At 54.3% G+C, this 13975-nt stretch overlaps 1 protein-coding gene across 1 annotated transcript; it reads right to left on the bottom strand.

Annotated features, from left to right (window-relative positions):
• Positions 1-20: 20 nt before the first annotated feature.
• On the bottom strand, positions 21-773 carry C18H19orf33 (chromosome 18 C19orf33 homolog). The gene is made up of 4 exons (XM_075536808.1): positions 738-773; positions 541-653; positions 349-411; positions 21-197 (listed from the first exon to the last, which is right to left on the bottom strand). Exons 1-4 carry the CDS (start codon positions 757-759, stop codon positions 87-89), a joined length of 309 nt encoding a protein of 102 aa, XP_075392923.1. The 5' UTR covers positions 760-773; the 3' UTR covers positions 21-86.
• Positions 774-13975: the final 13202 nt, after the last annotated feature.

The following is a 13975-nucleotide window of genomic DNA, read 5'->3' on the forward strand; positions in this document are numbered from 1 at the left end:
TCAGCCTCTCCTTGGCCGGGCGGGGCAGGAAGGGGCACGGCCCAGGTCAGCGGGAGGGATGTTTAATGAGCAGCCACCCAGGCCCTTCAGTGCGGGGCCTTCTTCTCCGCCTCCTTCCCCTGCTGCTTCTTCACTTTGGGCTTCTTGACCTTCTTGGCCTTGGTGTCTCCCTGCGGCCCCGAGCCGGCTGCATGAGGCTGCCGCCGCCGAGATGGGGGAAGAGAAAGAGGAAGGGTCCTCCTGAATAACACCCAGTTACGGGCCGGACACGGAGCCCTCCCGGCACCCAGCCCTGGCACCCTGCCCTGCACCCGGGCACGGCGCGCCTGGGGAAGGGGGCACCCTTACCTTGCTTTCGGAGTCAGAGCTGCTGGAGCTGCCGCTGGAGTCGGAGGAGCTGTTGTGGCCGAGCTAATGGGGCAGGGAGGGGCTGGCAGTGAGTCAGGGTCCACCGGGTGCCTGCTCAAGTCAGGGCAGGCCCGGAGTCCAGGCAGCCCCCACCCCACCGTGTCAGATGCGCCTGACCAGGCTGTGACTTACCTTGGTTTTAGCAACGGCACTTCCCTCTGTTGGGCCCTGGGCTTTGGGGACACTGTGTTTGGGGCCTCCCCCGTGGCTTGTCCCCTGGGGCGTCTTGGAAGTGGAGTCCAGGGCTGCAGAGAGAAATGGGGTAAGTTGCTGCAGGCTGCAGAAAGTGGTCCCCTGCACCCAGGCCCCCTTCCTCCCCAGGAGCGCACCTGCAGCCAGGTTGAACTCCATGGTGGTGGGAGAAGATGTGTCAGGGCCCGCAGTGCGCAGAGAGACCTGAGCAACATTGGGGTGGAGCTGCGGGCTTGGGGAGGGGCCCCCTAGCCCTACCCGCCCCAGGAATTCAGGAGGCAGGCCTTACAACCTTTGTCCCCAGCTCTGACTCAGCCCCACCCCAGAACTACCCAACGTTTGCTATCTGGGGAGTGGGCCCTTTCCCCCATGAGATTTGGTGGGTGAGGGAGGCCCCCAACTGAGTCCCTAAGAATAAGGTAGAGAGGTGCTACAGACAGGTTTCTGGGGGGAGGAGGTAGAGCTGTCATGGAGTTTCCCCCCAAAGGGCACTGTGCTTCTGAAGGCATGAGGGAGGGGCAACCTCCTGCCCTGCATGTAACCGGGCAGTGTGAGTGTGGCTGTGTATCATGCTGCCTGGCTGTGTGTTTGGAATCCCCCCTGGCTTGTGAGCTCCTGCCTGAGGGGGGAGGGGCCTGCACTAGGATGGACCTTTGCAGCAGACACCCCACCCCCGCAGAAGCATCACACATGAGGCAGTTTAGGAACCAGGCTGTTAGGACATTTGGTGAGGTTGGGCCTCAGTCCAACAGCTGCACCCATGAGGCTAGGGGTCCTGCTGCGGCCCCCTCCCCAAGGCCGGCCCCATCTGTACCTGAAGCGGGTGGCCAGCCGAGGCCTGGGGATCCTGCTGTAACCGCATCCCTTCCCTCGGTCTCCGTGCAAGTGCCCCTCAGACTGCAGGCTCAACAGCGCCCCTTCCCCGGCTGCCCACCCATCTCCTCATCCTCTCCGTGCCTAGGGCTGGGGAGACCGAAGCAAACAAGGACGTCCAGCCTAGTGTGCATCATCACATACAGGTTAACTGCTGAGCACTAAGCTAGCGGAAGGGGAACCCTGGTGGCTTAGTGGGCTACCCCTTGTCCTGATGGGTCAGCAGCTTGGAACCCCCAGCTGCTCCCTCCATGGGAGAAAGACGAGGCTTCTTACCCTCCCGTAAGGGGTGACCAGTCTGGGAAACCCACAGGGGAAGCCCTACTCTGGCCTGTGGGGTCACTGGGAGTCAGAATAGACTTGCTGGCAGGGGGTCTGGTTTGGTTTGAAGTTAGCAGAAACCCTAAATCCACTGGAGTCTAGTGGATCCAGCCACCATTGAATTACTTCCGACTTTCAATGGCAATGTGAGTAACTTTGCCCTTGGGCAGAGTACATTGCAGTGAATGACTACCACGCCCCAGCTGGTCCAGGGAGTGGCAGCTTAGCCCTCATGTGGACTTGCCTAGGTGGACCTTGAATGGGAATCGGGGTACTAGGGTCACATAGTCATGAGTTTTATCTTGGGTGCCTTGGTCAGAGGTCCCAGAACCAATCCTGTAAGCTCACCTAACAGACCCACTCCTGGTTCTGTAATCCCGCCTGCGCCTTTGATGTGTGGATCTGCTGGGCCCATGCGCTCACGACAGTTCCTCTCTGCACGCATGTCGTGTAGGAGCGGCTGTGTGTAAATCCTTGGCCGCATATGGAACACCATGCCCATGGTCTCCCTCATCCAGATGAACTGTCTTTGTCCTGTTTAAGACATCATCGATATGGCTCCATAAAGTTTTGTTTCAACTTAGGATCGCTTTCCTCCCTTTCAACAGTGGAATGGATATTCTAGTGGGCGAGGGAAACTCGAACCTAGGTACACATATCTAGTACATTCGGGGAGAAAAAGATTACAAAAGAACTAAATGCCATGTGTCCATACAGTGGACTACTTGGCGGGGGTAAAGGAAGAAACTCCTGATGGCTGTTCCATCAGGGATGAACTTGAGAAATACTAGTTTAGGTGAGAAGCCCGTACCGTATGAGTCCACTGACATGAAGTGTCCAGCGAGGACGACTGACAGACAGGAGTTGAGGAGGGGTCGCCAGAGCCGGGATTGGCTGCCCAGAGGACAGGAACTCGCCCCATTGAGGTGATGCTGGGACAGGGTGGGACTGCCCCCGCGAGCTTCCAAGACTGTCATTCTTTTTATTAGTAATAAATCATTTTATTGGGGCTCTCACAGCTCTTATCACTGTCCATCCATCCATGGTATCAAGCACATTTATACATTTGTTGCCATCATCAGTCTCAAAACATTGTCTTTCTCCTTGAGCCCTTGGTATCAGCTCCTCTTCCCCCCCCCCATCCCCTCCCACCCTCACAATAAATTATTCTTTTTTTTCCCTTTTTGTTCAACTTTGTATTGATTTAAAATTTTACAGACGCTCGCCCTGTGGTCCCGTGGATCTGTGTCTTGCTTCCAGTGTTTGAACGGAGCAGATCCGGGGCCTCCCTGCCTCCAACCTTCAACGACTCTCCAGTTTTCCTTTCCTGGTGTCACCTTCGGGACCATCTTCTTGGCCATCCCCTCTTATTGGGACCAGTGCACACTTACTTTGTGTGTGGTGACCTCCAAACCGACCAGTCGTGAGCTCTCAGATCCATCAGAAGGATCCCGCCGAAGCTGAAGCCGGCGTCAACTGTGGTCAACCTGCGTCTGCGGGCCTCTGGGCTTCTCTTTCAACCGCGAAGATGTGGCCTTGGAGGACGTGGGACACTTCTTCGGCGAGCTGGCGAAGGAGAAGCGATTGGGGCTGAGCATCTCCTGAAGCCGCAATAGCAGCGTGGCGGCCGCACCTTCTTCCTGGATGTGCAGCAGCGTCCCAAGATGAGTGGGGTAGACCCTGGACGCCGTGGAAGCTGCGGCGGCCCTGGAGAAGACCCTCAACCTGGCCCTTCTGGGGTCCACTCACACTGACCCCCATCTCTGTGGCTTCCTGGAGAACACTTCCTGGACGAGGATATTATTGTCATTTCTTACACTGTCCACTGTCTCCGGGGTGGGGGTGCTATATGTCTATCGCTGAGCTCGGTTCTTGGGGGACTGATTCAGAGAGAAGAATAAACTGCATCCCAATGAAAACTTTAAAATGATGACAAAAGAATAATTTACAGATTGTCGAGGGCTCGTGAGGGAGGGGGGAATAGGGAGGGAGGGGAGGCGATGGGGGACCTGATGCCAGGGGCTTAAATGAAGAACAAGTGTTTGGAGAATGATGAGGGCAATGAATGTACAGATGTGCTTTGCACAATGGATGTGTGTATGGATTGTGATAGGAGTTGTATGAGCCCCTAATAAAATGATTTTTAAAAAAAAGAAAAAACTTAAAAATGACAAATACTAAGAAATGTAGCAGGAAAAGGGACTAAGTAATATCGATACAGCACTCGAATAATCAGTTGGATTGGACGGCAGAGCCCAGGTGTGGATCAAGTCCCCCAGCTGCTCCCGGGGAGGAGCACTTGACTTTCTACTTCCTTAAAGAGTGACAGTCTCAGAAGCCCCCGGGCATTCGAGCCCGTCCTGTAAGGTCACTGTGAGAGTTCACTGGACGGCAGGGAGTTGGCTTCGGTTCAGCGCATTGGACAGATCAGCTGCAAAGACCTTTAAAATGCTGACAAACTTCCCCCACCCTCCACTGTCCCTTGGTCACCAGCCTTCAGCCTGGGACTGAGCCTGTTCCTGGAGCTCCCTTGTCAGCCTATCAGGAGCCAGGACTGGAACACTCGGGAGAAAGCGCTCCTTCAGACAATCATCCATCTGAGATCCAAAGGGCAGCTTTCGCCCGAGGACAGAGGTCAGAGAGTGGAAATGGTGAACAGAGAGGAAGAGGAAAGGGTGAGGTGACCTGGTGGGACTTGCCATGCACAGCATGGGGCAAAACGTGCCCGCGTTGCTGAATGGGAAGTTGCTCTGTAAATGTTTGCCCAAATCACAATACGGAGGTTTTCTTTAAACATTAAGGAACAAAGCTGGCACTTGGAGGATGGAGGTGTCCCCAAGCTAAGGGACGGTGTTTTCGGTCCCATCTTGTGTGCATTTGGCAGAAAGAGAGCTGGCGGCTCTGAACTGTAGTGTTGGTGAACAGTACTGAGTGCCCCACGACTGCCCGAGGACCAGACACATTTGTCTCCGAAGTGCAGCCCCACAGTGCTGTGTCCCACTTACTTTGGACGTGTCCTCGGGAGCTACCCAAACCCAAACTCACTGCCATCGCGCCAATTCTGACTCATGGTGACCCGCTAGGACAGGGTGGGACTGCCCCTGTGGGTTTCTGAGGCTGGACTCTCCTGGAGAAGAAACCCTCAGCTCCCATGTACTCCAACCCCCCAGAGTGACTGGTGGTCTTGAACCACTAACCTCATGGTAACAGGTAACCACTGTGCTCCCTGGGAAGAAGACAGCATGACGGGTGAAGGAGAGGGTCGGGATAAACAGAAAGACCTGCAAGGAGAGGGATCCACGCGGTGGCTGCAACAAGGGCTTCAGACAACAGTGGTGACGGCGGCGGCGCAGGCCTGCCAGGAACAGGGGCGCCATGTGCCAGGACCCACTTTAGGGCATCTGACAGCACGCACAGCGGCTGAGAGCCCAACCCAGCTCGATGGCTGTGAGTGCTCGCAGAAGGTTGCCGTGCAGAAAGATTTTAGAGTCCCCCCGGGGAAACTGTATTGGAATCGCTTTTTAAAAAATCATTTTATTGGGGCTCATACAACTCTTATCAAAATCCACACATACATCAATTGTGCAAAGCACACTTACACATTCGTTGCCCTCACCACTATCAAAACTCTCACTTTCCGCTTGGGCTCCTGGAATCAGCTCCTCATTTTTCTCCCCCACTCCCTCCCTCCCCGCTCCCCTCTCCCTCATGAACCCTTGATAATTTATCAATTATTATTTTATCATATCTTACACTGCCCGGCGTCTCCCTTCATCCACTTTTCTGTTGCTCATCCCCCAGGGAGGAGGTTATATGTAGATCCTTGTAATTGGTTCCCTCTTTCTACCCCCCCTTCCCTCTTCCCTCCCGGTATCGCCACTCTCACCATTGGTCCTGAGGGGTTCATCTGTCCTGGATTCCCTGTGTTTCCAGTACCCATCTGTACTGCTGTGCATCCTCTGGTCTAACCAGGTTTGCAAGGTAGAATTGTGACCATGATAGTGGGGTGGGGTCGCTCTTGAAAGAGGATCTAAGGATGAGAAAGGAGGCAGGGAGGTCTATGGAAGAAGAGCATTGTAGGTAGTGGGATAGCAAGTGCAAACGCCCTGAAGCAGGAATGGATTTGTGTGTGGAACTGCAGGGAACTTAGAAATGAGTGGCCAACTTGAGACGCGAGGAGGCAGAAGCAAAGGGGGGAACTTCAGGCCATTGGAAGAGGCTCTTATTTTCAAGTCAGGAGTCGACTCTGAGAGAGAGGGGAGCCATGCAAAGGCTTTGAGCAGAAGGAGGAGGTGGGGAGGGACGGTGGCTTGGCCCAGGGGGGCAGAGCTGATGGGGGCATGAAAGAAAGCATCTGTCCCACGAGGATGGCAAGCCTCCCCTTTGCTGTCCTGGACCCAGAATGGAGTGACTCAGAATGCTCAAGGGGATTCCTTGCATTGTGAGGTGATCCAATGTCAGACACCAGTTACTGGCTGCTCCCAGCACAGCGTCTGTGCATTTGAGTCCTGGAGGTCCTTGTTGATCTGTGACCCTCCACCCTACCCCTTGTTGCGCTGGGCAGATTAGGTCACTGTGTAAGGCAGGGCTCTCTAGAGAAACGAAACCAGGACACGTATGATTTTATATATATATATAATATAAACATGATTTTATATATTTATACAGCAAGAAGGAATATAACCTCTAATTAGTCCACACAGCAGTACAGAGGGCTTCGTTCAGCTCACTTCCGTGGAACAGTTGATATACTGGAAGTCCTTCAACTCATGAGGGCTGCCGGGTGTAAGGTCACAGAAGCAGACAGCAGAGTCCTCCTTCCGCGGGCAAGGCCAGCGGCAGGGTGGGTCACCAACAGTCAGTAGCTCGGGAGCTTAGTGAAGCAGGCCCGGATGAGATATCAGACACAAACAATGCAAGGTGACAGGATCCACCAGTCTCGAGCTCAAGCGACGTGCACACCAGCAGCGTGGTGAAGCAGGTCTCGAAGGAGCCTCAAGCTCTAGCAACACGATCCATGTGTTGGCTTGGCCCACAAGTAGTGTAGCTCACAGGTTGAGGCAGAGACCTAGATAAAGCAATAGCACGCTCCAGCACACTCTGATCACCAGAGAGCAAATGAGAAGGGGGCGGGCCTTGAAGAGGCATTGATCTTTTTGCCCTCCAATCAAACTGAGACCGGAGCAGTCCCACATGTTCCTATTAGCCAGGTTGGCACTATAAACCTAACACTCACAGTTGCCACTCTGGACTTCAATATCCTCCTCTGTTAAATGGGCAGGATGTTGCTTACCTCATAAGGTTGTGTTGCCCAAGTGAGAGATTCATGCCCAGGAATGGTTTCACACAGAGCCTGGCAACCAAGTAAGGAATGGTTTTCATTATTGTCCACAGGAACAATCTCACTGTACCTCGTGAGACTGGCCAAGGTTAAGTTTCTTCGTCAAAGACACGGAGCTATCAAGTTGCAACGTGAGTCCTTTCAGACTCCAAGGCACAGGAGCTCTTGACTGCTAAGATTGTGGATGGAGGGCTGGCAACAGGGACAGCGTGCCCCACCCTCTACACGCCATCCTTCCACACCTGTGTTACAGTTCAAATGAGGCTTGGCAGCTGTCGACACCCAAAAGTTGACTGGCATTGTTTCACAGGAGAGTCACTTTTCTCTCACATGGAAGCCTGAGCTGGTGGGGGTGCAGAGCCTCGCCTTTCTAGTTCTCTGGTCTCTTGCTTTCTGAGGGTCAGACCAGGGTGCGGCTGCCTTAGCCAGTTCCCTGCTTCAGCTGGCAAGGCTCACTTCCTGCAAAACATCCCTGAGGAGAAGCCACATAGACCTACCTCGATGCAGCCCTGGGTGCTGGAGCAGCCATGTGGAGACCCCTGCCAGTGCTGAGATGCTCGCACATTCACTGACTCTGCTTTCCTCCTGCAGTCGGCATCATTGCATGTGTTTTGTGAGATGGAGGAGGACTTTGTGGATCAGTGTCGGACATATGGATCAATGGGTTAACGCTGGACTTGTGGGCTTGGGCAGCACTGGGTTGAGATATTTTCTTGATGCGCACTTAACCTTTATATAAAACTCTCTCTTTTTTTTTTTTTTGAGTAGGTATAATTTTTTTTTGCTCTTTCTTTTTTTTTAATTTTAACAATTTATTAGGGGCTCATACAATTCTTATCACAGTTCATACATATACATACATCAATTGTACAAAGCACATCTGTACAGTCTTTGCCCTAATCATTTTTTTCTCCTCTTTTTTTTACATTTTATTAGGGACTCATACAACTCTTATCACCATCCATACATATACATACATCAATTGTATAAAGCACATCCATACATTCCCTGCCCCAATCATTCTCAAGGCATTTGCTCTCCACTTAAAAACTCTCTCTTAGACATGAGTTTCTGTGGATTTGTTTCTCTAAAGTACCCAGACTAACACACCACCCTCACCAACACGGTTAACAGAAGCAGGTACAGTGGCTTACCTTTATCCATCTCTGATCCCGGTTGCCCCTCATCTCTCACCTATCAGCAGGCACAGGTGGGTGAATTCTCCGGCATGCACTTAGCCTTGACATCTACCAGCCACCATCCTCCCCCAGCTGTCCCGCTTTTTTTTTTTTTTTTTGCCTAAAACAATTTCGTTTAAACACATCTTCTGACTTGTGTCCCCATCTGGCCTGTGGCAGTACTGACAACTGCTTCCCATGAAGTCAGCTTACTCTTTAGTATTTGTTTCCCCAGCAGGCATTCTTCAAGGGTGATTCCAACCCTCGATCCCTGAAATGTAGGCCTTTGCACATCAGGCTACCAACTTTGGGAGACAGGGATGCCAAGACTGTAGCACTCCTGAATGGATGGGCGGGTCTCCACGCGGGTCTCATGTGCCCACACAGCCAAGGGGAGCATGCTTGGAAAAGCCAACTGCTGCACAGCCTACTTTGACCTCCTTCCTAAAGCTTCCGTCAATAACGTGCTAGGCCTAGAAACACCGCCATCCTTGTTCTAGAATATTTTTCTTTGCATGTGATCCCATTCCAGGGGCTGATGACCTGGAGCCCAGCAAACAGGCGTTCAGTTTCCTTTTCCCGAAGATGAAAACACTGGGCTGGCTTCGACCAAAGAGCCGTGGGGGCATCTTGGCCAAGCATTGGGCAGTTCAAGGCTACCAGCTGCTCCTCGGGAGAAAGACGAGGCAGTCCACTCCTGTAAATGTTCAAGAGTTCTCTCCTCGGATCTGTAGGAGAGCCGAGAGTCAGACCTGGCTGCATGGCAGTGGGTGTCAGCCTTTGACCACAAGCAATCTTGCTTGTGTCCTTGACTTTCTGAGGTACCAGTGACCAGAAAATATTGATGGACCATCCTATGGGAGCTGCCAAGGGCTGAAGATCCAGAAGGGGAATCCCGAGTTTGGCCTCCACTCAGCTTGATTTGACTCCACTTACAAGCGAATGTTAGCTTGTTACTGTCTAAGAAATGCTCGCAGAAGCCTGATGGCTGGAGCAGACAGACAGAAGGCCTTGCTATCGCTGTGGCTGTTGTACAAGCAGTGGGTTACATTACAAGAGGAACACTGAGCGTGGGGGAGCCACCATCTCCCAGCAAGCATGCGTGCTCCCGGCCCCTTGGCCGGCAGGCCTGCTTGCTGCAAACCTGATTGCCTCAGTAAGGAGCAGACAGGGCTGGGCACCCTTGGCATCAATGATGTACAGGCATTTGAGGTCCACTGTCTTTCTAAACAGTCCACCTCTGGGTCCGATGCCGCCTTGGCGTCTGGTCAATTTCCAGACGAGTATGTCATTTTCTTGGCCACTCAGATTAATTTGACCACCAGAGACGGGGACCAGTCACTGAATTTATCTGGTGGAGCATTAACTTAAGGCTACTGCCAACAGAGCGCCAAGTGAGAGAGACCTGCAGAGACCCAGGCCCAGTGAGTCCAGTGTTCATTCGTATTCACACCAGAGGCGTAGACTGACCTGGCGATCTTCGATTCCAAGGCCATCAAGCCCCCCTGTTTCCAATGGAGACATTCCGTAGCCTTCTTCCCCTACATGCAAACGCTCGACTGGAAGGGGCACCGAGGACTCAGTCCAGCTTGGGGTTTGTTACTAAGATCCACTGCACGGGCTTGGTCCAGCCACGTGGCAGGCCTGCTGAGCCTCGGTTGTCCTACATGGGCACTGGGAGGCCAGAAAGCTATGATTTTGTGTCAGCCAGATGGAAGCACGCTGGGGCATGTGTTTGCAAAAGCCTTGGCACCCGCCACATTCAGGAGCTGCCGCCACTGCTGGCTCCTGGCGTGCTGCAGGGCTGGGCACCTGTGTGCCTAGTGGTGGTGGGTAGTGGGCAAGACTGCCACCTGCTGCTGCTGCCTGCTGCGGGAAGGCCATGTGGCTATCCTGCTAGGCCAAGACATCGGATCTAGGGACAGAGAGGACCCTCATTGCCCCCTGGGGCCTAAGGCGTGGTTTCCCTCCACGGCCACGGAATGGCACATATTCCATGCCCGTATTGTGTCACTTGCCCAACACCCTCTACTCAGTGGCAGGATGAGCTGTGAGTGGAAGGACAGCTTCACGGCCCCTCCCACTTTGGTCCATGTACACCAAGGAGCCAAGGGCCCTTTAGGTAGGTGCAACATTTGAAGGCCGTGCAAATTTATCGACTTGAAAATCAGCCTGTTACATTTGGTGAAACTGCATTAACGCACCCCTCGGGCGAGGGCTGGGACTGCTTCTCTTGGGTGCCCAACGAGAGGTTAACTGGTCTTGTAGCTGGCCCAGGGGCCAGACCCTGCCCACTCATGACGTAGGCCAATGTAGAGGGTACTTGGTGAGCGGGGCACTCACCGAAGTGGTCAATGTCTTTGTTATCCCAACGAGTCTGGTGGCGGAGCCAGAATTCAGTTCAAATCCCTTAGGTGCCCCCCTTCAGGGACACTGGCGGCTTGCTACCCACAAGGTCCGCAGTTGAAAGCCACCAGCTGCTTCAAGAGGAAAAGATGAGGTTTTCGACTTCCCTGAAACACCCAAAGGCAGTCCCCAGCCTGCCCTGGAGGGTCACTTCGAGGTGGTCGTGACTGGACTGCATTGGGTGTTGATTTGGAGGACGCCTCTCGGCAGCCTGGGGTTGCTGTTAGCAGAAGGATAAGATGCATCAAGCCCAGCCAGGATGGTGGACTCCCCCCACCCCCGCCTCCGTTGAACCCTTCTGTCCAGATCTTTAGCACCCAGGAGGCAGCTTCAAGTTCATCCTTTAGAGAAATAGCCCTGGCAGTGCCTGGCCTGCCTTAGTGAAGGGTGTGGGCTTGGCAGGGGGCGGCAGGAGCATTTTCTGAGTTAGCTTGGTAGCCGTCCATTCTGCCTCTGACGAGGGCAGCAGCAGTGGATGACAGAAGAGCAGATGCCCCCAGAATGGACGATGGGCTGGCTGTGGGCCCATGGTTAGGCACACTTTGCCACAACAGAGCACCCTGGTGAGACCCTCACCGGTCCAGTACGTAAAGAACTTCATTTCGCAGATCACAATGGGCTCCAGCATAGGAACGATTGTGGGACGGGGCAGCACCGGGCAGGGCTTCATTCTGTTGTGCACAAGGTCATTAGGGGTCAGAACCCACTCGGTCGCACCAAACTGCAGCAAACGCTTTAGGAAATTTCGGTTTATGGTGGTGGTGGGTGGGGGGATCGCTGATGGGTCGGTTTGCCTGTTCTTAGGGACCGGGTAAAATGAATGTGCACCTGCATGACGCTCAATGGGTAAAGGCTGAGCTAACTTACAAGGACCCACAGCGCCACCAAAAAGGCTGTTTGTGGCTGCTTTTGAGCAACTGAGACTCGGTCCCTTGCTTTGGTGGCCCAGTGCTTTGGGGCAGCCCAGGGAACTGGCCCGATACTGTGTTTATGCACAAGCTCCATCACTTAGCTCACCGTGTGGTCCTTGGGGGTCTTCAAAGCTCTCAGGGGGGCATGCAAGATGGAACAACTGGTCTCTGTTCACCCGGATCAGCAGAGGGAAGAGGAGATGGAGAAGGCTGTGGATGTCTCTATGAACAGATACCCCTTTGACATGAGACTGAGACCTGGACGGTGCCTGGTTGTCATGACTTGATGGTTTTCACGAGATGTCCAGAGAAGATGCATTAAAAGGGGGGAATGTAGAATTTCAAATTCTCATGGAGTCCACGGAGGCTGGAGGAAGGCCTGCAACGGCTGCCCTGAGTGCACCTTTACATCTTAACCGCCAGTCCCCAGTGGCCTTCTTAAAACGAAACAGTTGTTTTGCTCACCGCACGTGGAACGTCTGCCAGGGGCACTGTGCTCTTTTGTGGACCACTCACGTGGGATCAAAGTGACAGCACACGGCATCTTGAAAGGCTCGGCAGGAAGTTGGGGGGCAGGGAGCTGGGAAAAGTGGGAGTGGTTGTGCAGCCTAGAGAATGCCCGCATGTCACGGAATTGTTCCGCTGTGTGTATTTTCGCAAGGACAACAGAGATGACAAAATGCACCAACCACAAAGCTCCACTGGTCAGAGTTGTGGTCGCGATTGTGTAACTCTTTTGAATATGGTTGAACCATTGAAAGGTATGAGAATTATATGTCAATAAAAGGGGGGCAGGAACAAGCTCCACTGGTCTTGATAATGGTAAGAAAATTCATTTATTTTCTTCGAGGCCAGGGGCCTGGGGGTTGTGGTGTGTGTGTGTCTGTATACAAGGCAACAGGTGGGTGGACAGGAGCAGACACGAGGCTGTCAGGAGACTCCCTGAGCCCTTCACGTCCTAGGCATGGCCTGATACCTACACCGATAAGTCACCCTTCTCAAACACCCTGACGCGCCAAGGTGGCAAGTGACCTGCCCAGTTATCCTCTGGAGAGCCCCCAACTGCTCCATGCCTAGGCCCTTCTGTCTGGATCACAGGCTCTGCAGGACTCTGGGGTCCTGCCTGGATGGGAGGTTGAGTTCTCCGGGCTGAGCTGAATGGCCAGCACCTGGTGCGCTGGGCCACAGCCTGGGAGACCCAGCTGAGAGTCGGCGAGGGACACCTAACACAGGTGAGGCAGCCCGGGAAGGAGATCTGCTTCTGATGGATTCTGACGTCCCCAGGGAGTCTCACCTTCCCCGCACTGCATCGAACTTGGTCTTCCTGAAGGTCAATGCAAGGAGATCCAAGTCCTTGAGTTCCAAGAAGAGTCTGAAATGATGTCGCACCAGGCCCGTGGGCGAGCGAGTGACTTGAGTGCACACACATCAGCTGCCAGGAACCAGGGCCTGGCTGCTAGTCACCAGGCAGGTAGGGACCCCAGGCCACCCACCTGAGCCCCCTGGGCCACCCAGCTGCACTGTCATCCGCAGGACTTGGCTGGGAATGCGGGAGAGGACAGGGGCTCTCACAGCCCAGAGAACAAACGGGGAATACCATAGGGTGGCAGCAGAATTGGGCTTGCGCCTGGAGGCCCAGTCCCACTGGGTGGTGTGAGGAACGTGTCAGGTCCGGCCCTCCCTGCCCGCTCCCTCTCCCGTGGAAATCACCGAGCGGCAGGCAAAGCCAGGAAGCAGCAAGCCCCGGCGATTCCGGCCTCGGCCTTCCTCAGACGGACGCGGTGGTATCCACTGCCCCACCTTTGGGTCCCCTGCGGTTCCAAGGTGGCCAGGCTGCGGGGTACTCAGACGGAAGGTACGGAGACGTGCAGGGGAACTAGACGACGCCCCGCTCCCCCTCCCACCTGCTCAGGAGGGGCTCACATGACAAGGCCCGGGATAGAGCGGGAAGATGTAGCACAGTGCCCCAAATCCTCAGAGACCGGGAGGGACCCCGAGATTCCGGCCCTGCGTCAGCCCCTCAGATCTGGAGATGAACTAGTTTTCAGCCTCAGCAGAGAGGGCGACAGGACCCTTCACAGGCTGGCGATGAGAAAGGAGGTAAAGATAACAGGCGTGCCGGGACCTTGGTGGAGGCCCTTGCCGAAGGCGAGCAGCCGCACTGGGAGGTGTGTGCACCTTAGAACCCGCAGGCCTGAGGTCACGCGGAGGGAGAGAAACCAGCTCCCAGAGGGGGCCCTGTGCAGGGCTGAGGGCCTCCACGTTCACAGGAGCAGACAGGGTTGGCGTTCTCCCACTGGACGGTGGGGAGTTTGAAGGGTTGGCAGTAGTTTGAAGGGTTGGCA

The sequence above is a fragment of the Tenrec ecaudatus genome, chromosome 18, assembly GCF_050624435.1.
Source record: "Tenrec ecaudatus isolate mTenEca1 chromosome 18, mTenEca1.hap1, whole genome shotgun sequence".
NCBI classification, from domain to species: Eukaryota; Metazoa; Chordata; class Mammalia; order Afrosoricida; family Tenrecidae; genus Tenrec; species Tenrec ecaudatus.

Bases quoted from the DNA above. Each gene is read 5' to 3' on its own strand.
- C18H19orf33 (XM_075536808.1), bottom strand. From the start codon at position 759: ATGGAGTTCAACCTGGCTGCAG. The intron at 654-737 runs GTGCGCTCCTGG...TTCTCTCTGCAG, and splicing joins GGAGTTCAACCTGGCTGCAG to CCCTGGACTCCACTTCCAAG. The intron at 412-540 runs GTAAGTCACAGC...CTGCCCCATTAG, and splicing joins GTGCCGTTGCTAAAACCAAG to CTCGGCCACAACAGCTCCTC.